Here is a 22,082-nt window from a genome sequence, read left to right as displayed (position 1 = left end):
GCCGTGCTCGGCTGTCCCCCGGCCCGAAACGGGGCATCGGCCTGGGACACCCCCCCTCCGATCGGCCCCCTCCCGCGCTTTTTCCCGGTCCCGCAGAGCCTGCCCCGCAGTTACGCGCCGTGGGTCTGTGAAACTGGCTCATTAAAGGGACGGGACCTTTGGGGAAATACTTTTTATTAGATAAAACGGGTGAAGGGAGGGGGGCACTGCCAAGAAAACAGCGTCAAGAACTATAAATACAGGAAAACTTTTGTCACTAACTCCGTAGTAACATCTGAGTAAACGTGAAGCACTTCCGAGCCTGTAATCAAGGAGCACATCGTTCCTCGTCAGAAAAGTATGCATTTTCTACCTGAATCCATGCAGAGAGAAGGCCGCCTCCATTGTAAAACTGGGGTTCGTAACTAGTTAGCAAATACGCCTCCACCGAAACAGTGATACAGCGTATTCACGTGTCGCTTGCAGGGATCCACAATCAAGTAGGCAAAAGTCTGTTCGTGGCTTTTGCTTGAAGGGTAACATAGGCCATTAGCATCCTGCGAGGAAGTAAAAAAAAAGAAAAAACAAAGCAGTATTAGGGACAATATGGATACCCATGAGAAAATTAAGAAAATCTGAATGAAACTGATTTGTTCCAATTGATAGTTTATTGCATAGCAAAACAGAACAAATACACCGTAGTTTATTGAAACAGCATTATGTCTCCATGAGAATCCCAACACTACAAAATGCACAGTTGTTCTAGCTGAATGTTTCAAATAACCTTGAGGTAAATGTGATATTAATATAAAATGTAAAAATAAACATGTAAGCATGTGTTTACACAATTATACAAATTACAAATGATTAAATTTACAACAGCCCCATCATGTTTCCTGTGAAAGAGAAAAAAATCATAGACTCTATATTAACACATAAAACTGTTCCATCGTTATAATTTTTTTTCAGTTAACATTTGCTAATGCATCTGTTCAGGTTCAAATATTTGCATTTAAGCAAAACCCGCATTACAGCTCTTTTTAACAATTTAGGACTGTTATTGAAAACATTTTGTGTGCCAGTCCTCAGAAAGGGTTTGAAGGGAGTCTAGGCACCTAGCTACAAAATACTCATTCTGAAAAAACACTTTCAGCTGACAATCAGCACAGGAACTGGGCTCTTCAGTTTAACATCCTACGTCTGCACATGTCAATAAAAGCTTCAGTGTTGACAGAGCAGCACAGTTTGACACATACTTCAAACCCAGTAGGGATCCAGGAGCTAGATGGGGGGATTTTTGAAGAGCTGATTTTTTTTATTCAGTCAACGTGGTAACTGAACATCTGAAAGATCAATAAATACGCAGGGACACCTCTTTTCTTTTAAAACATGTAACAGTTCCCTCCTGCTCCCCAACACCTTTATGAAAGAGCTGAAGAGATGTAAATTCTGTTCCACTTTTTTGCCTGAGGGAAATTGCTATATTGCATATATTGCCCATTCTGTCCAGGAAAATTTTAAACTCCCAGAGTATTCCAGATTAGGGTCACATGTCTCACATTCTTTTGTTGAAGCTGTCTTCCTTTGCATAAAATAATCCATCTCAGTGGTTAAGGCAGTCAGGTTAGAAGGAAAAGTTTTGGGTCCCTGTTTCTGCTCCAAGGACCATTTGTGAATTTTATCCATTAGCTGTTACTGGCACCTCATTTTCTCCTGCTATTTCAAAGAGGATGAACCCCCTACTAGATGTTCTGGTGTCTTCCTTTGGGGGATTATTCAAACTCCTGAACCTTAAGTTAAGCTAAGCACCACCGTAAAAGCACTGTTTAAGACAGGTAGAGATTTGATAATGTTTATTCACAGCATTTTCCAATGGTAGTCAAATGCCACAAGCTAAAAATAGTATTCTATTTTTAAGCCAACGCAGCATACAAGCTCTGTAGCTCCAATTGTAAGATGCCTAGCTCTCTTCAGGTGTTTTTTAGGGATACATATGTAACAAACACTGGATTCTCATCTGCAAGTAAGGGGAGAAAGTTTTAAGATTTTACAGTGCTCATCACAATGCCTTTGGAGTTTGATCCAAAAATAACCTAAGCTCATGCACAGAACTGAAGAAAAAAAAGTAAGAGAAGACCAACATGAAGATCTGATTGCTAGCTAAAATCTTTTCCCATTGCTACCAAGGATCCCACTCCTGCACTCCTTATGGAATCAACTGATGCCAGTTGACGTTTTGGCTGTTTAAAGGCAGTGTTAGCCCACTAAAAATTTTTTCAACAAGAACAAAAACTAATTAAGTTCTGGTGATAAGGCATTTCAAGAAAGTCCAGAATATACCAAACTTGGTATGAGGAAAATAATAAATATAACTTAAGTAAATGAAAAGGGTTTTAAAATTTATTTTAATTAGTAAAAGAGGTCATAAAACCCCTAAAATACTTGAGCTCAAAGACTCTGAAATTTACATTCATGCATGTACACAAACTAAGAACCATACCAATTCCATCTGCAGTGTGGACTTTGGTTCAGACATCCAGGGGGTGTAATGATTGATTTATTGATGTACTGTATTTTTTCTTTGTAGCAACACAGATAATCAGCTGATGATTTAAGAATACATATGCACAGCATAATACAGAAATAAAAATACTGCTGAACATTCTCAAAACTGCATAATTTAATCAAGTTTTTTTAAAAAATACTTCTTGAATAAATTCTGCATTATGCTGATTTCTAACACTGCCACAGTTTGGGTTCAGGTAAAGAAAGTTCAAAAATATCAGTGAGCATCCCAATACTTTAGCTGTAACAGTGTTTCATTATATGCAAAGCCCCAAAGCTTTCAAGGGTATTTGGAGTTCAAGAGAGTACTTTGTCACAAGATCTAAAATTATTTCTCTTGCGGTACCCAGGTCTATGTCTATCAGGTTTTGATGCTAAACATCACAGCTGCTAATCACAGCTCTACAGACATTTATAACTACACCTTAATACCTTGAACTATGTACATCTCTAATAGTGTGCTTTTTTAGATATTGTTTCCAAAACAAGGGCTTCTTAGCCACATCTTAAAAACCAAACAAAGAGGAAGGGACGGTGTCCGGATGGTGTTATGTAAAGTTCTTAATTCCTCATTCCATTTATACTAGTGCAAATACACATGTATATTTATTTGTTCATTTGTTAATCCATCTTGCAAAAATGTGTGTTCTTCTAACTTCTTGTCTGCAGAAGTCACTTTTACCAGAACATCTTTTTTAAAGTTATTTATTTATTTATTTATATCAGGCTAAGAGGATAAGTCCCCTTCTTCCAGATACAAAACAAGAAAACATGGCTTAAAAACTGTCAGCTCAGCATAAAGATTATAATAATACACTCTACAGTTACTTAGCAAATGAACTCAAACTAAATCTACTGCAGAAATGTAGTTATCTCCTTGAGAGAAACTTTTCATCACAAGCATAAGACATTTGTGCTCCAGTACGTGTCCTTCCTGTAAGTGCTGACTTGAATAGTTTTGATCCACACAGCCATGAAACAGTCTAGACATACTGTTTAAGCCTTTCTGTATTCCAAGAGAAAATTCTTCAGGATGTTCTTTAATACAAACCATAATTTCAGAATTCTTCACCTCACAAATTTTCAGAATGCACAGCAATGCCCAATTTTCCTCCAAGGCTACAAAGAGGATAGCCTGCTCTGCATTTACACTGGATTTTCTTCTGTCCATACACATTTTTGTTTACAAAAAGTTGCTTTTTTTTCTTCCCTAGTGGTATTTAATGTATGTCTAAGACAGTTAGGGGAACTCTTTAATGTCACCCATCTACCTAAACATAGAAATCTGCAAAGTTCACATCAATGCACTTGATTCAGAGGTGGGTAAAAAACAGTAATAACAGAAGAACATTAAGTTATCAGGGGTTTGGTTTTTTATTTTATTTTTATTACAGTCTGCAACCTAGTAGAAAGATAAATTTTAATACACCCAAAAAGTGTTTATTTTCGAAAGTCTTTATGAATCACATATAGTACTTAAAGGTGATGACCCACAGATGAACAACTGGGTTATTGGCAACCTACAGGGAAGTTTGTGCAGTCTGAAATGACATCAGTTACTGCTGTTGAAAGGGGGTACATTATCTGACATTTAATTATTACATATTCTGGTTACTCAAGAAGAATTTGAAGTAGTTAATTCTACTGTAAGAGATAACATATGCTGAAACTGGTAAACATGCAGCCAGTTCTCAAACTTATCTTGATGGTAAATATATGATTTTGCAAGGGAAACAAAGAGGAATGAGACTTGACAAGAGAGGGCAAAAGAGGTTAGCAGTCATGTCCAGCCTTTTTGTATACTACACTTCCTTGCAGTCTCTAGAGAAACAGATGCAATGCAAGCTATTCAGAAAGCTCTAGCAACATTTCTGAAAACAGAATATATGAAGTCAAGAGTGCATTCTTAATCCTTACTGCTATCTCAAGTTTTATTATCTAAGCCCAGAATTACTCAGATCTTTTTTTTCCCCATAAACTAGTTTCTGGATGACTATTATGACTTCAAGTGTAATCCAGTAAGCCTATTTTTAGTGAGCTACCAAACAAAACTTTAGTTAGTAGTTACTGATGAAGAATTAGTGTAGAGGATGAGAAAGCAGGATGAGATCAGGGAGAGAGTTCATGAATAAAAAAATTACAACTATGGGAAAATAACCCATTACAATGGAATATTATGTTTTCTTTGTCTTAATTTCAATTCATTATTTTCATGCTGTGCATGCAACTTCCAGTAAAATCCTGTATCAAAACATTATTAATACTTACATATGCAGACACTCTGAAGACTGTAGAAATAATACGTATTTCTTTTGTTTCAGGATTCTTTTGAACGCTGAAATACAGGGGAATAATATGTACTTACTATACACTGTAAGTACTGATGATTAGAATCTTTCATTTATTAAAGACATTTTAAACACTACGTCCTCACTCAAATTTTATGAAGGTCAAACTCAAAATCAACTTATGTCATATTGACCATGGAAAGGTATGTGGCCATTGCTAGATAATGTGGCTATTATGACATTTTACTGAAAAATATTGAGTATATCTAGTCTGAAACTGACTTGGTTTTAGACATAGAATCACAGAATCACAGAATATGCCATGTTGGAAGGGACCCACAGGGATCATTAAGTCCAACTCTTAACCCTGCACAGGACCATCCCCAAGAGTCACACCATGTGACTGAGAGTATCGTCCAAATATTTCTTGAACTCTGTCATGCTTGGGGCTGTGACTACTTCCCTGGGGAGCCTGTTCCAGTGCCTAAGCATCCTCTGGGTGAAGAACCTTTTTCTAATATTACAACCTAAACCTCCCCTGAGACAACTTCAGGCCATTCCCTTGGGTCCTGTCACTGGCCATCACAGAGATGAGATCAGTGCCTGCCCTTCCTCTTCCCCTCATGAGGAAGTTGTAGACTGCGATGAGGTCTCCCTTCAGTCTCTTCTCCAGGCTGAACAGACCAAGTGACCTCAGCTGCTCCTCATACGGCTTCCCCTCAAGGTCCTTCACCATCTTTGTTGCCCTCCTTTGGACGCTCTCTAAGAGCTTAATATCTTTCTTATATTGTGGTGCCCAAAACTGCACACAATATGAGTGAGGCCAGTGCAGAGCAGAGAGGGACAATCCCCTCCCTCGACCGGCTGGTGATGCTTTGCCTCATGTCCCCCCAGGACACGCTTGGCCCTCCTGGCTGCCAGGGCACTGCTGACTCAGATTCAACTTGCCATTGACCAGGACCCCCAGGTCCCTTTCTGTGGCACTGCTTTCCAGCATCTCATTCCCCAGTCTGTACGTACATACAGGGTTGCCCTGTCTCAGGTGCAAAATCCAGCACTTTCCCTTGTTGAACTTCATATGGTTGGTGACTGCCCAGTCCTCTAATTTGTCAAGGTTGCTCTGCAGGGCCTCCCTGCCTTTGAGGGAGTCAACAGCTCCTTTGAATTTTGTGTCATCTGCAAACTTGCTTAGCATCCCTTCCAGTCTTGCATCCAAGTCATTTATGAAGAGGTTGAAGAACACAGGGTCCAAAATGCAGCTCTGTGGAACCCCACTACTTTTCACAGGTTTCAGCTAATAAATCACAGCAATATTACCCAGATGTTGATGACTCCAGTATAGTTTGCATTTTGATAGCTATGAAAAATTATGCAGCTAAATACTTTGTAAAAATCTTTTCACATATTCTTTGAGATAAGAAACCTGCGAAGTGAAATGCATCTTAGTACAGACCACAAGAAACAGCAGCAGTACTGGTGAAGAAATGCAGACTTTAGCTCATTTTTAACTAGTATGTATAGTTTAGGATCATTTTTCTTCCTTTGGAATTTTGTATACATAGTCAGCTATGCAATTTAGGATGGGATTAGTTCCGAATTTTTATATTTCTAGTCTGTGTTATGAAGACTGCTATTTCTTTCATCATGTTTACAAAAAACACTGAGATATCATTGCGAAGAATCCAGGCATCTCAACGTATTTTCAATTTAAGTATTTTTAATTTGTTATTTTTCCCCAGCTCTGCTTTAAGTGATGTTTACATTTCTTCAGAAATTAGATCAGGTAACTGCTATTAATTTATCTAATTTTGCAGGTTCCTATTTACATTAACTCACTATGGAATAGTTGAGGCTTATACACTTCCATACTTACACACTTCCAAGAAATGCATAGCTCAATACCTGCCTTGTCACAAACAGATTCCATCCCTGGGAAAGGTCCCAATATAGACAAGTTACTAGAATGTATGTTAAACACAGGCCACTGAAATCACCACACCAGGTCCAAGCTGTGACAGCAGTCCCCTACTACCAGTGCTTCGGCAAAGCTTTTTTTTATAAGAGCAAGTGAACCCCAAATCAACCAACATCACCTTTGTTGATTCAATCTCTCCAGCCAATAAAAGAAATTGACTCTGCAATTAACTGACCGCCTGTGGAGTACTTTGTCATGTTTGAACCCATACTGTGAAGATCGTCTTCCTTGTGGGGAGTCAGTAACAAGGCTTTCTCAGAACTTTTTGTTGCATCTGATAAGTTGATATACTCAACAGTGGATTGAAAAGCATTGCTGAAATTGGTACTGACCCCAGCTGTCTGCCTTCCCAGCCCTTCAGAGATGACTGTCCCTCGCAGGGACAGCTCAGCTTCTGAACCACTGCAGTTTACAGACCAGCATATTAAGACAAACTAACATAGATGTCAGTTTATGCTAACATACTAGGCTGGAAACTACAGCGTTTCAGAAACTGTTTAACCATCTCTGTGGAAAGAGTGACAACTTTCAGAACAAGATATAGAGAGTTAGTGGGGTTATTGCTTTCTACCATATATTACCACCCCCAAAAGCTACAGTTCTAAGTTACTCTGTCTTCAGATTCTTCTCTGAAAATAAGGCTACCACTTTCTGGTTTCATATATGTAGGATATCAAAGTAAGAGGTGACAAAGAATAAGTTTTTCTATTTATTCCACTGCCTTGAGAAATTTTCCCCTTGTGGTTAGCTTCCTGTAATTTTTCAGAATGAGTGTTTATTTCTAGCACTTTGGTTATTTTTTTAAGGCAAAAAATTGTGTCTGTGAAAATCAGATAGATTCTTCATTTGTTGACTTGAAAGAAACCAGGACATTGCCTTTAATGAGCGCGTTTGCCCCATTTCTTTTTTTTTTCCCCTAAAAGGTTTTAGAAAAAACCATGTTGTCTTCTTGAAGAGGACAGTATTAATAGCCCCATGTTCTTCCAAATTGTAAACGTCTAAACTATTCATTGAATATGGTAGTTCATCACTTTAATGTGCATCTATTCTATTTTTATGAAGAGCAAACATCTTCATGGTTTCTCAATATTAATACCCTAACCTTACCAGCAGTATTTTATTAGGCTCTCCAAATAATAAAAGAACAACTTAATGCCTTCAAATACATTCATTCATTATGGGGGAAAGGGCATGGAGATGGAGATGAAGCAAGGAGAAGAAAACACTGACTACAAGATACCACAGCAGCTGTCACCATCGACAGACACTGTCAGAAAAATCTGGGGTTAAGTAGAGAAGACAAGATTTATCAGCAAAGATTCATGGACTTTATTTTAATTAACAAATTTTTGTTGTGTAAGTATATTCTTTAACCAAATCAAAATACTACAAGAAATTTTGAATCATTTAGGTTACACAGGATATGACACTAAACACTAGAATTTTGGATGGATTCAACTGGTCACAGACTATTTATGAATGGATTAGTAACAGACTACAAGTTGTGCATTAATTCATTAGTAAGAAAATATCACTTTTTTTGCAAAGAAGAAAATATCTGCCATTTAATAATTGTATCTGGAAGTCCCTAGCTGTGCTTGTAAAATATCTAAATCTCCTAATTTCAAAAAGATTATTGCATTTTCTCATAATAAAGCTACACACATGGAAATGCTTTAATAAAACAAAATCTCAAACCTTTTGATACTATTTCGAATGCCAGTGCCTTGGAGTTAGAACTTAGGAAAGGCCAGAAAAAACTGTTGTAATAAAGATAAGTAAGGAAAAGCTCATAGGCCTGCTGCTCCTAGCAGTAAAGACACTTTTGTGTAACTCTTCATGCCAAGGCTCTTTTCCATAAGGCATACTGTTACAGGACTGAACAGTGGTAGTTTATACCTCTATAAGCTTATTGTTATTGGTCTGAGTTCATCTGCGGCAGCTAATTTTTCAACGCACATCACCTAGCAGCTAATAATTACTTTATTATCCATTTGTTTTTTACCAAGCCTTCTCAGCCTTCAAATATAAAAATTCAAAATTAAACCTTAAGGAGAGTAGAGTTTACAGAATTTTTAATACCACAAAAGGTTTTTAGTATCACTTTAAAAGAGTAGAAAGTATCCAATGCGACTATAATCTAAGATGAAAAGAAACCAGACAGAGGATAGCAGCCTAAAAAAGAATTTAAAGGACAGTTAGTATTCAACAGGAATTTGAAGGTGAACTCTTTGGGAAACAGAATTTAAGCAATTGCTACTGTCATTAGCAGTTGTTTACTGAAAATAAAAGGCTATGAGCAGGTAATTTTCATTGCATTATTTTCTGGTGAATTTGTACAAAAATGAAGTAACACAGCACCTAGCATGGACTAGAAATCAGAAATTAAGTCAAGACTGTCATTAGTGGTCATCTTCACAGCCTTTCAGTGGCTTCTTCTCTCTTAAGATGGTGGAAATAAAACAGCATCATTTTGGTAACCTGGGGACAGGGAGAAATAAGACCAAAAAAAAGACAACCATGATTGTGAAGGGGGAGGGAAGGTCTGAAATGTCAAGATCAAAAACTTCTCTCATGGTAGTGACAGAGAACTTAATATCAAAGGACAAAGAAAAAAGATTTAGTTAAATTTTAAATTTCTTTTTCAACTGGTATTGAGTGTTAACACCAGCTCCTCTGGCAGTGAGAAACCAGCAGACATTTATAGGCACAGAAATGGAGAGGCACATGGTAGATAAATACTGAAGATCAGTTATCTCACATGAACTGAGTAGATGTATTTCAAAACTTCAGAGGATAGAAAGCAATCTGCCAACTGAGAAAAAAAAAAAGACAAAAACAAACAGCAGAGGAATGGATCTTGAAATATTTTCTCCTAATATTGTATAAAGGACAGAAGTAGCATACAAGAGGAAAATCACAGATATATATAAAGGGTCAATAGGTTGAGGATACAGAAAAAGTAAACCTTGAAAGCAGGATGAAACTGTGGGAAGATCTTGGCAGATGCTTTTTTTTGTTTTAAGTAGCAAGACCTACTTGACATCCTTATCAAATTTTACAGCATAAAAAGGAAAAAGAATGGGAAGATGTTTAAGGAGATAGGAAGGTAAAGAAAATGAATGGCTTAGAACAGAACTTGAACATGTTTAGGATAAAACAATTCAACAGCAAAGGGAAGCAGTAAAGGGAAGGAACTGATTGGATTTGCACTTTGTCCTAGATCAGTTCAACAACACAAGAGCAGAAACAGCTGCAGGCAATGCAGAGTCAACTAAGGCCCAGGATTAAAGTAACAAGCAGCTTGATTAAGTGCAGAGTGAGCAATTTAAAAGAAAAGGGAGGGTAGCGTTGAAGCACTCATGGATGCTTTTTCTGTCACATCCAGTACTTCTGAAGAACCCACTTGATTTCCATCTATATATGATATGAAAATACAAAAACTAATCATACTAATAAAAAATTTAGTAATATCTTTGACAATCGCTATATTCCCATTGCTTAACTAGGAATGAGTCTGCATAACCTATAACTACATTCTGTATCCCACTAACCAGGGAATAAGAAGTTTTGTCCATCGGAGAAGTCAGCATATGGATATATCAAAACAAAATTGCCTTTTTATTCTGAATTTGAATGTCTGAACAACCACCCTTAATTTCAAGGAAAAGAAACCCTCACGTAAAATTCCAAACAATTCCATACACCAGACCTGGCAAAAAATATATGTTAGTCCACTGTGTCATGTTAACAGCCAGATTCTATCACCCTTAGCATTACACTGTGAGAAGTGTATTTGCCGAATTAGGAAGGCCAAAATCCAAGTGTATTACAAAAAAATTTAAAAAAAGAATCAGCAGGAATAAAATATATACAGAAATAAAATTTTCAACTAATTATTTCAATTTCTAAATTCTAAATCAAAAGCAGTCCAATGGAAAGTAGTCTAAAACTAAACAGCCAAGACTTAATTGTTGATATTTTATCAATGACAGTGGGAATACAATCTGTTTCCAGTACCATGCCATGTTTTCAATAGATGATTGCAAAAAAAGAGTATCTTTAAAATGGCAGCGAATTATAAACCATCTATGTCCATAAATGTTATATAAAAAGAGTTTTTATGTGGGACAGATGTGATTAAAATTGCATATATTTTGCACTGAACTAATACTGTTGTTACATGGTATTTTGATGGTCGAAGCCAAATAAGCTTACAGGTGGATTAAATAACAGCTCCGTTTTTGAAGCAGCAGTGCACAATAAATTTACACAAATCGACACAAAGTATCTATGCACAGTACAGACATACACGGTTGTATAAAACAGAATAACACTTACCTCACCAAGTCTTTATAAAAAGCTTTTGTAGTTTCTAAGTATGGGTCAACTACATCTTCAAACTGACAAAGAGTTCCTCCGATGCAAAAATGCTTAAAAAGACAGAACAGAAATTCCTCGCGATCCAATTGACTGAATAAGTCATAATGGTCAGAATCCTCCAGAAGCAAGACCTTGTAGAACAAGAAAAAACCAAGGAGGTCAAATTGATAAAAATTGCTTATTTGAGATTCAGTTTATAAACAATGCAACTACTTTGCTGTATGGCACACAGAAATTATGTCCATATAAAATATAGGAACTAGGGATGGAAATACATATTTCTCTATAAATCCTTCTTCCAGTGATGCAATTATGTTCAAAATTCTTACATAAAATATAAACCAGAATCACTGTCAGATTTGTGCCCAAAAGACATAAGGGAATATTTTTCACATCTTGTTGTTTCACTGATTAATTATTTGTCATGCTAGTGAAACAATCAATAATCTGAAAACAATCTAACTATATTTGGGGTGTGAACCACTGCCAAACAGTTAGGTTTTGGTAACTTTGCCAACACTTGCATTTTCACTCTTAGATTGACACAGTTATTTCATATTTGTAAAAGAATCCTGAGGATCTCCCAGAGGAGACCACTTAAACTCACATCATGCTTTACTGCAGACTCCAGTAAACCTTAATCTGTAGGCTGGATTAACCAGACATGCTCTCCAGTTGCCTCTATGTGTCTCACCTGCCTTTTGCTGAGATATTATGTGAACACAGAGGACTTGCTAAATTAGTCCCAACACTGCACACTGTAAATGTGGACAGGACAATCCCAATGGCTACAAGACATTTGAGTCATGTCAGCCAAACTGCAGATGCCAGCCCAGGCAAACTGGTCAAAGCTAGACATGAGCCTACTGCTCTCTGGCCCTTTTTATAACACAGCCTGAGTAAAAAGGGGTCAGGGCAACAACTGTTCTGGATGGTCACTTCATATATACCCCAACCCCCTTCTTGGCTGAAGCAAGAGAAGACAAGGCAGGTAGGAAAGAAACATGGAGCCTTGCAGCTGAGGGCCACCCTCTGACACCAGGAGACAGTTTGGTGCCCCCTACAGTCTTCTGTCTTAGAGCCCTGGCTAATTTAATTTGAAGTTTTGATGTCATTCCTGGAAGATTTTTACTCTTATTCTTCCTGCTGTCTTACTACGAGTAGGAATCCCATTTGTTTCAAACCAACGTGAAAACCTCAATTTGCAAATGCTGACACACATCCCTTCCATGGGAAGGAAAATGGGAAGACATTGAAACCTCAATGATTTCTAATTTTAAATGTTGCCTCTAACTTTCCTACATACAATATACTTAATTTTCAGAAAATATTTCACATGTACCCATCTTATAAATAAATACATAGTATTTTGAACTGCTAGGCTACAAACCACATCTGAAATTTAAACATGAGCTGGAGTTCTCACCTTTTCCCAGAACTTTACAAGACAGACCAGTATTTCAGGCCACATCCTGTAACCAGTGTCACTGGTTCAAATACATTGCCTTCAAAGGATTTGCCAAGTGCAAATGAGTGCAACTCTATAATTATTAAGTACTTATGCTGATTATATATACAAGGAAGAGCGAAATCCAGTTCTCCCACACTATGCTTTGCTAATGCTAAACAAACTAAAGTTTAAAAAATTGGTTTAGCTTAGTTTATGAAGTCAAAAGAAACACAATAAAGACATACATTGATTAAGAAGGTGCCAATGCTAGATTCTTTTCCAGAATAATCTGCTTTCTGACACCTCCACTACAGTATAACAAAGTTTTTACATTGCAGGCCTGTTCAGGAGTTATATTTAGTCCCCTTCCAGTGTTACACTGAAAAATAATTTCCTTTTTCATAGTTTCCTCTTCGTTTTAGTGAAAATTTATGAAGATGACTTTCTTTAAATGTCTTCACATATGATATGGTCAACACCCCTGGCCAAGAATGCTTCAGGATGTAGCTATCAAATACATTCGATTTCATCAACTACCTGGAAGGCTGGCTGAACCTACAGCTCTGAATATCAGAGAACCTTCCCTTTGGCACCCCTTGTTTCCCTCTCCTAAACAAACGAATATCTACATTTCCCCACATACACATACACCCAAGGACTGACTACCTGAGACACAGGTGGGCAGGTTTTCCCTTTTTCTCCCAAATAAGAAGGAAAGAGGGTCCACCTGGAAAACAGTCCCTGCTTTCACACATTTAGGCAATGTACTGCCTCAATTGTTTCTAAAACATGACTATCAATGTGTCCTTATGGTACCTAACAGAGTATGAAAAATTATAATAAATTATTCATTACTATACTGACCTTCCTTAATTCATCAGAGATAAGAATATCATCATAATAGTCATCGTAACATTTCACAATATCTCCAGTTTCTCTAACAACTCCTTCACAGTACAGCCGATCAAAAAATGACATGGAAATCTGTGTACAAGGTACCACTGTAGCTTCAATTTTTGTCACTTTAGAGCCTGGAATATATAGGAAGCTGGTTGCATGTTTCATATGCTTTAAAAAAACACAGATCACATAAGTATGACTCAATCACACAGACCCTCAAAAAAGCCAAAGAAAGGTAAGAAAAAAACAAGTGTAAAGAAAACATTAAATTCATCTGAATACCACCTTCCATTAAGGCTCATGTGTTTGCTCCCTCTGTCGGTAAATACTATCAACCGAAACTAGGAATAGATGGAACACTGTGAACCCAACATCACGTTAGATCACACCCTTAGAAAAATCATATTCCACAGCTTAACCCTTAAAGAATCTAAGGACAGCTGTCAAATTTGGCATGATGAAGTACAAAAGTCAACAGCTGCTAACAGCACCCCACAATGTAAAAACCAAAATGAACCCAGCCCCAACAAATTTTTTATTTGTTAAGTATTATATCTGAACTTTTTGAAAACTTTATTAACCAGCTATTTCAGAAAATGAAAAAGGTACTCTCAACATTTCCCGTATGAATCTGAAGTATTATCTCTGTAATCACTAAATGCAGGGTATATTTTTCTATATTTTTTTCCCTCTGCTTGCAAGTCATCCAAGGCCAGTCCTGTTGCTCATAGACATCTGAACCATTTGAGATGCCCTACAGTATTTTCCTTAATGAGGTATCAGTCTAGAAGGGCACACCTCTATATACAGTGTTACATCTACAAATCTGTATGCATGGTGTTGGATAACTTATGGCACCTTAAATAGCATTAGACCCCACGTTTGAGAAGCTCTGGACTCAGTCCAGTTCTGTGTGCTCTCTACAGTCCAAGTGTTCAGAACATATTCTCTATCCATCTCGTAAGTCCACCTGAACACCCTGCAAAGTGCTTCTGAACAGGAGAGGGGAGGAGCGCATGAGTGAGATGCAACACAAGGGCAGTGTGTCTGAGCAGACAGAATATTCACAGCATTCCAGCTGTCCATGAGTTTACTCTTATCTATTCTCCTCTGTAGGTTCCCTTCATTGGAGACTGGTCAACAACATCACAGTATCAAAAGGCTTTTTGCCATACAATTAAAGATAAAATTCAGTTGTGTCCTGACAAACTGACCTAAAGGATCACTAAGGACTACTATTTGGGAAATGTCCAGATTTCCCTCTAGATGACAGTATTTCAGGAAAAGAAACATGCCAAAAAGGGGTGTATGAACCAGGATGCGTCCAAGAGCACCTACCATTTCATTTCGACCCTCATCTTTGCAAGCATAGCATAACCTAAAATTTCTCTTGCCCACACAGTTCCAGAAAGCCCTTGGGATTTCTGCCATATACTTACATGGAGACTATTTATTCATAGGTTAGGTAGGACTGGCATTTTAATATCTAAACCCAGGTAAACTGTACCACCTACCTGATCAACACTAGGAAAAAAATTAAAGAGAAGTTACAAGTTGATGGCTTGAAAATGTGCCTACTTGAGCTAAAATACTGACATGAAATTTTATAATTATTTTACCAGACCAATGTGATGTAAAGAAAATCAGCTATAGACATTTAATTGCTTGGCTTCACGTCTACAGATTATGAAAAAGAGTACCTTTTAGTAAAGAAAAAAAGTTTAGGACATTCTCCTACCTGTCCACGTAGTGACTATCAAACAATAATGAAATTATGTAACCAAAAACACAAGTCAGAAAAAAACATTAATTACAGCCTCACAACCTAAGAAAACAACCAAACTGATTTATATTTACTTATTCATCCTTCCTCCCACCCCCTCACTTCCAGCTTCCTCTAACTTTTAATTATCCAGCTTCCTTTCACAGGGATAGAATTTTTATTTTATAAGGGATTTAATATGAGCCAAATCAGCCCTTAACAGGCTGATTTTGTAAATACCTATGAATTAAAAACTGAGTCAACTAATAAAAATCAGATGTTAAATGACTTGAGAAAAATGAAAAATCTTACATTTTCCCAGTTATTGAGCTAAAAGTATAAGAAATTGAGCTATTTATAGGCCTTGAATTGTAAGGATTTTTCTGAAAAAAGATTTTATGAAAACTTTGATCAGGTAAAAAAAATTCAGAGCTTTGTAATCTATTCAGTAATTCAGAAAACTGAACTATAAATGGAAAAGTTTAAATACACTGGAAGCTCCTAGTCTCCATTTGAGAGGTGAGATTTGAAATTGGAGATTCCAAATTTCCTAGAAAAGAGTGTCTAGTTTTAATAATGCTGTAAAAGTGAGCAATAAAAGAGGAAGAAGAAATGCCTTGACAACTCTGCAAGTGGAAAACAAAGAGCTGAGAAGTCCTGAAGTTGTTTAAGCTTCTTATAACAGCCAGCTCTGGAGTATCTATAAAGTGTTGCCAATATAATTTTAAATGAACATGCTGCATATCTAGTAGGGGGCAGACAAACCCTGGACTAGGTATATTTAGAATTCCTCCAAAATCTAAGACGGCTTTTTACGTCAGAAAAACATCTTGCAATTTACTATTTACAAAACAGGTTATATATACTGCAAGTTCAGTGCTTAGAATTAAAAATAGGCTATTTCAAAAGTAAAAGGTGCAGGTTGATGATTTATAGGTTCAAATGACATCTACATTTTGTTGGCAAGTTATAACCTATAACTGTAGTCTAAAATATTGCTGATCTAAGATTATAATTCAGATTTTAAAATGCCATTCCAAAGACAGAAATCGTTGAAGCTTCAAGTACGTATGGGAACTCGAGAATCTTTTTTTAGGCAAATACTAAATTTTTATTTACACAAAAAGAGCATAACCCTACCCCTTTGAAGATAAGTTTTCAAGTGTTAATTGAGCTTAAGCAGATACAGTCCTGCCTCCCCAAGACTGCTGACAGGTGCAAGGCCAGCAATGCGTCCAAGGAAAAACTACTATTTAGTTCTCACTGCAGCTATTTCAAACACACAAGACTCAAGATATAAATTGGTATGCATCAAATTTGTTCCTTTAGCTGCTTCTATTTTTGAAATATCAGAGTAACCCATGAAGAGGTGGCTTAAAGCACTTGTCAGAACTATCAGGTACTGTGCCATGCAGCCAGGAGGAGGGGAAAAATATCCCTACTACAAGAGGCAAAAAGTGTGGTGCGAGAATAGGATAGTAAGTATCTTTCTGACCAGATCAAGCAGACTAGAGAACGTCCTTGTGTATAATTTACCTAAAATGCTTTATTTCAAGCAATGTTAAAGCTGGAGTCCTTGAGACAATGTATAATTATGGATTCTACCAGGAAAAAATACATTCTTAGTGAAAAGGTGCAAGGGGACTACATCCTCGAAAAAGACAAAGTTATTATGAAAACAAACACTACTGTTATATTGATGATTTATATAATGCTGACGTCTTTCTGTGGGTCCATAAATACTTGCTGCTCAAGCTCATGGAGGAGAGAAGGGAAGTTTCTAAGGATCTATCTAGACCTGACTTATATTATGCATCCAAACTATTTCCCCTCTGAAAAAAACCCTAACATTTTTGTTTGCAAGAGAATAAATACAGTATCTGAATCAACCTAGATTATGTAATTTTTCCTCAGATATTCTAAAAAGCAAAATAAGCCCATTTCCAGCAATTTTTAGGAACAGGAATGTGTTTTTAAAAGAGTTACTCCACAGCGATAAGTAAATGATAAATCTGCATTAATATATCAGCATGTCTGAAGAAGAAAATACTAGAAAATGATTTTTACCTCCTCCCACTCACAGTAAATTCTTACTATATTTTCAAAAAATGCACATGAAGACTAAGTATAGAAAAATGAGCCAACATTCCTCACCAAAAATAGGCAAAGAATGGGAAGATGAAATTTTAAGAGCAAATGGGGTATACCAGCTGTTCAGGATTTAGAAAGGGAACCCTTCCAGTCCTTAGAACAAAATGCACTACTTCTGTGCAGAGGAAGACTGAGCAGAATTGGGACTTAAGCTGAGATACTTGGCAAGTGACCCTCCACTCTTAACATAAGGTATGTAACCTACTGACCTTCACTGCAGGGACTGGCAAGTCATAGGCTAGACAGATAGCCTAAAAAAATTCTTGCCTAAAGCAGGAAAAGGTTTACCCAACAGTTTGAAATATATCTATTTTTTTTCTGCTTGCCAGAGTGAGAAAGAGGTACCTGAAGGGGTACTTGAGATATTTTTTGCATCTTTTTATTTCAATTCTTTTAACAGTTGGATGTAGTGTTTGGAAAATGGATTTTAACTGAACAATGTCTAGTGGCAATGTCTAGTGTCATTGTATATAGTGGGAAAAATCTATGCCAATTTCAGAGAGCTGAAATGGAAAAGTTAGAAAATTCCCAAAGCTCCATTAAATATTTACACACAGTAAAGTATTTGCAGACAAACCAAAAGAAATTGGGACTTCCCACTACCCCCTTTTAAAATATTCTTATTATGGAAAACCGCTTCGGCAATACCAGAGATCACATTATGCACAAAATCTCACTACATTATCACATGCAATTGCTGTGAAATTTTATGTGTTATTTACACAACGAAAAACACATTTCATAGTGGTGCCATAAATTTGCTATTTGATTTTAGCCTTTCTGCTTTAGTGTCTCATCTATATCTGTAGACGTAACTGAGCGTTTTAAGTAGTTTCTGATACGGCAACAAACTAGAAGTCAACCTCATGGCATGATTGCACCTGGAGCAACCTATGACGTGGGGCTCTTCTGCGCCTTGATCACCTCTGTTGTGCAGACAGCAGATTTACAGGAGCTCGGAGGTGTGCTCTACCTAATCTGCTCCTCTCTCAAGTTTAATTTGTAACAGAGCAATACTCTCAGATCTGTCCAGTAAGGTTGTTGCATCTATAGAAGAATGCCTTTCTCCAAACATTATCTGAATAATTAATGCAGTTGATTTTGTCTGGATACGTGGTCAGGTCAACCAGATGTCACAGACCATTCCGAAACAGTTCTAGGTGCTTGGTTTATGAATGATGCAGGGATCGAGGGTAAAAAAAGAGTAAAATGTGACAATTTAGTAACAGACAAGACAACAATCTTTTCTTTTAGTAAAAAAATCATTCTTTAAGGTATTTGAACCAGGTGAGAATACACATATATGAACTGTCATTAGTAGAAATGGCAAATTAGAGCAAAATAGTTACAACACAGACTTTTTTAGTTAAGACTAATTTATTCTAAATTTACCCAATGTAGTCCACTGTCCTGAAGCTGACAGCAACTTTAAACTGGAGTTCACGTTTTGATCATTAAAAAATGCCTACAATATTCAAATAAGAGAATATCAGTTAATGAAATGAAACATAAAATCATCATTTATAATGGCTTGAATATTTTCAAAGCAAATTATAAGGCTCCAATTCCAACAGTAGATTCTGTATGATCTTTCAGTTTGGATGCCACCAAATCCATGCTTTTGTAACTTTGTGTAGCCAGTGTCTTTTATACATTTAAGATATATTCAGGTGCACGTTTATATATGCAGTATTAAAGTTTTACAGTAAAGTACGTTTAGTCCAGGAATACACAAAAAAGCTGTATGAAATTCTCAGAGGTACAGAAAAGTGAGGAAGAGATGAGACAGTTCTACCTCTTTATGCAATGTCGTTGAAGTTAAAAATTAAATGCTAAGTAGGATTTTAAAATTTGCACTTTTCAAATAAATTCAAAGCTTGGAGAAGTGTAGAGACACAAAAATTATTAAATAGATACAGAAGAGATCTATAAGTTATTGATAGTGTGGAGAAGATGTTCCACATTAAGACTTGATGTATTCAATCTTATTATCACTTAAGAAAGGAGACATGCATAGAAATGTTGGTAGCTGGCAAGTTTAAATGATAGATAAGGCAACTGAGAAAACCACACTTACATACATGTATACAAGCAGTGGGAATAATCACTGAAGAAGCTGCTATGAAAATGATGGATTTTTCAGTCTCTGCATCACCAAATCTCTTTACCACCCCTCTGGGATACAGAGAGATCAGACAATATAATGTAATGGTCCTTTTTCCCCCCAGTTACTTCACAGCTATTCAGATTTCATCCATTCATAGTGATATCTTTACATTCTTAATTCAAAAGATTCAAGCATTGAGAAGGTAAATGCGTATTTTGAAAACTTCAATAATTTGAGGTTCAATAAATTGAAATTTTTATCAGTGGGAGATGAAATATTGGTGCATTTCTGTGTGAATTTCTTTAAAATACAAAGAGGCTAAATTCTTTATCCAGGATAACAATATAAAGTAGACGTATAATAAATTAAAACCACAAGTGCTTTTGAGGTTTTTTTTTCTGTCTGCAAATAGATACACAGATTTGATTTTGCAGACAAGAGAAGTGAAGGACACAAAATCAGTATGAGACTTGAGCCTCAAAAAAGCTAAAAGTTCAAACTTCCAGTATAAAGCAATGGTACCCATTAATTTTCAAAAAATTACATCTCCAGATATGTGGTGCACATGCACATCTAATTGCCCAGTGTAGTTACTGTGACAAAGCCATAGCAGCTGAGGGCAAGGGTACCACCTGTGTGTATACTGTTTAAAGTCTCACCCTGGGTGGACTTCCCAATATTAAATGCTGTGGCCAAGATCAGCTCCAGTTCAGATTTCCATTCTTGGGAAACCTGAATGACTAAATTTTTCCCTCTTATAGCAGAGTAACACTAGTACAGACTAAAATATTTTTACTGGACAATACAGTTAACTCACAAAGTAAGACTTGAGCACCACACCTATTTTCAAGGAGACAGTGAGTAGGCCAATAGCATGCAACACTGGTACTATGTTTCCTGTTATGCAGTTTTCCATTAGTTATAATTTCATGGGAGGAAAAAAAAGTCAATTTAAAATACAAAGGACTTAGAACTACCATAACAAATTCATCCTTTTGATAGGGCTTAAACTGCTGGTCAAAACCGAATGCTTGTGCGGTGATCCTGCCTTGCATGGACCTGAAATGGAAAAATGAGATTAAATATTCTGCAGACATACTAAGAACTCATTCACTCTGTTAACTTAACCACATAAAGTCCTATTCTGACCAATAATTGTAGGAGTTTGTTTGTTTTGGTTTTGCTTTTCATTCTCAGTTATAGGAGCTTCCCATCCCCTCCCCCCCCCCCCCCCCCCCCCCCCCACTTTGGAGGGCTCAGGCTGCATCAGAGCAACGCTGCGAAGCTGAAACAGATCTTGGCTCACTCTGGAAGGCGAGGACAGATGCCTCGCACCTCAGAAGGAGTGGTTTGCGTGCCTGGAAAATATCAAGAAGACTGCAGATTAAGAAGTGGGGGAATAAACGAGGGGAGAAATTCAAAAAGAAAAAAGGAAAATAGAGAGACACGGATCCGCCGCCACCGGAGCGGAAGCCCTGAAGGCGAGGTGAGGACTCCAGCCCTCAGCACCGCCTGCCTGTTCCCCGCCGCCCGCCGCTCCCTGCCGCCCCTAGCCAGACGCCTCTCGCAGCGGGCTTTCCTCCTCCCACCATTTGAGGAGGCGATCCTCGATGTCCCTGTCCTGCAGGCAAGAGAAGGATTTCTGTGGCAGGGCCCGGAACACGAAGCCCGCCCCGCCGCGCCGACCCCCGGCCGACATCTTCCCGCGGCCTGGCGGTTGCCGTGGAGACGGCGCCGCTCCGGCGCGGAGCTCGATCCCGCTCACAAGCGTTCCGCCACCCGCGAGGGCCCCCGGACACGGCCGTCCCCCTTTTCTTTGGCTTTTACCTATAAAATCCCCTAGTTCAACACCAGCCTTCTCCCCCCTCCCCTCTCTTCCTGTCTTTGCACCAGGAAAGGCTTGCCCAGGGAGAGCCCAACAGGCAGGGGCGGGGGCTGCCATTGCTGCCTCTGCCAAAGCCACCTCAGTAACGTAAGACCAAAACCTATTAGGAAAAGCCCAAAGTTATGCATTATGAACCTCTAATGAATCAGCTTTGCTTCTTGCTTCCCAGGATGCTACGCTGCTTGGGAATTGCAGAGCCGTGCTTTTGAACTCTTCCCAGTCGAAATTAAAGGAGAGCATATTCCTACTTAAGGAAAATATTTCTTAAAGTCTAGTAAAGCAAGGGACACCTTGCAAAGTTTGGGCAATTTCCTGGCCTTTGCAGGGAAAGCAGTGAGAGTTTAAGGTTGCTGCACATCTCATGCTATATCCTTCAGCAGCTCACCGCCTCCCAAACCCGCCGTTGCTTTACTGCAGATTTCCAAAAAATGGCGTTTTCCCATTAACCTACTGCTCAGGCTGAACGGTAGCCCCATTTCTAAGGAAAAAAAGAAAAAGCAGAATAGAGAGAAACACGGACCCACCATCACCAGATGAGGAGCCTTGAGGGCGTGGTGACGACTCCAGCCCTCAGCACCCTTCGCCTGTTCCCCCGCCACCTCTAGGAGTGGTTCTGTTGGTTTCTAATAAAAAAAAA

General features: G+C 37.8%; 1 protein-coding gene across 2 annotated transcripts; it reads right to left on the bottom strand.

The window, feature by feature from the left end:
- Window positions 1-157: 157 nt before the first annotated feature.
- On the bottom strand, window positions 158-21,294 carry CFAP300 (cilia and flagella associated protein 300). 2 transcript variants are annotated; one of them, XM_027739055.2, is made up of 7 exons: window positions 21,150-21,294; window positions 20,538-20,619; window positions 18,846-18,918; window positions 13,505-13,671; window positions 11,149-11,321; window positions 4,813-4,879; window positions 158-536 (listed from the first exon to the last, which is right to left on the bottom strand). In XM_027739055.2, the coding sequence occupies exons 1-7, from the start codon at window positions 21,257-21,259 to the stop codon at window positions 405-407; spliced, it is 804 nt and encodes a 267-aa protein (XP_027594856.1). In that variant the 5' UTR covers window positions 21,260-21,294; the 3' UTR covers window positions 158-404. The 2 variants fall into 2 exon arrangements, with proteins under 2 accessions (XP_027594856.1, XP_027594857.1); XM_027739056.2 differs by lacking the exon at window positions 4,813-4,879 and having other exon boundaries at window positions 21,150-21,292.
- Between the last annotated feature and the right edge of the window lie 788 nt (window positions 21,295-22,082).

Source organism: Pipra filicauda, unplaced genomic scaffold (assembly GCF_003945595.2).
Source record: "Pipra filicauda isolate LSUMZ 115617 unplaced genomic scaffold, ASM394559v2 scaffold117_size3949168_pilon, whole genome shotgun sequence".
NCBI classification, from domain to species: Eukaryota; Metazoa; Chordata; class Aves; order Passeriformes; family Pipridae; genus Pipra; species Pipra filicauda.
The sequence above is the reverse complement of the archived record's forward strand: the minus strand, read 5'-3'. Positions and strand labels throughout refer to the sequence as shown.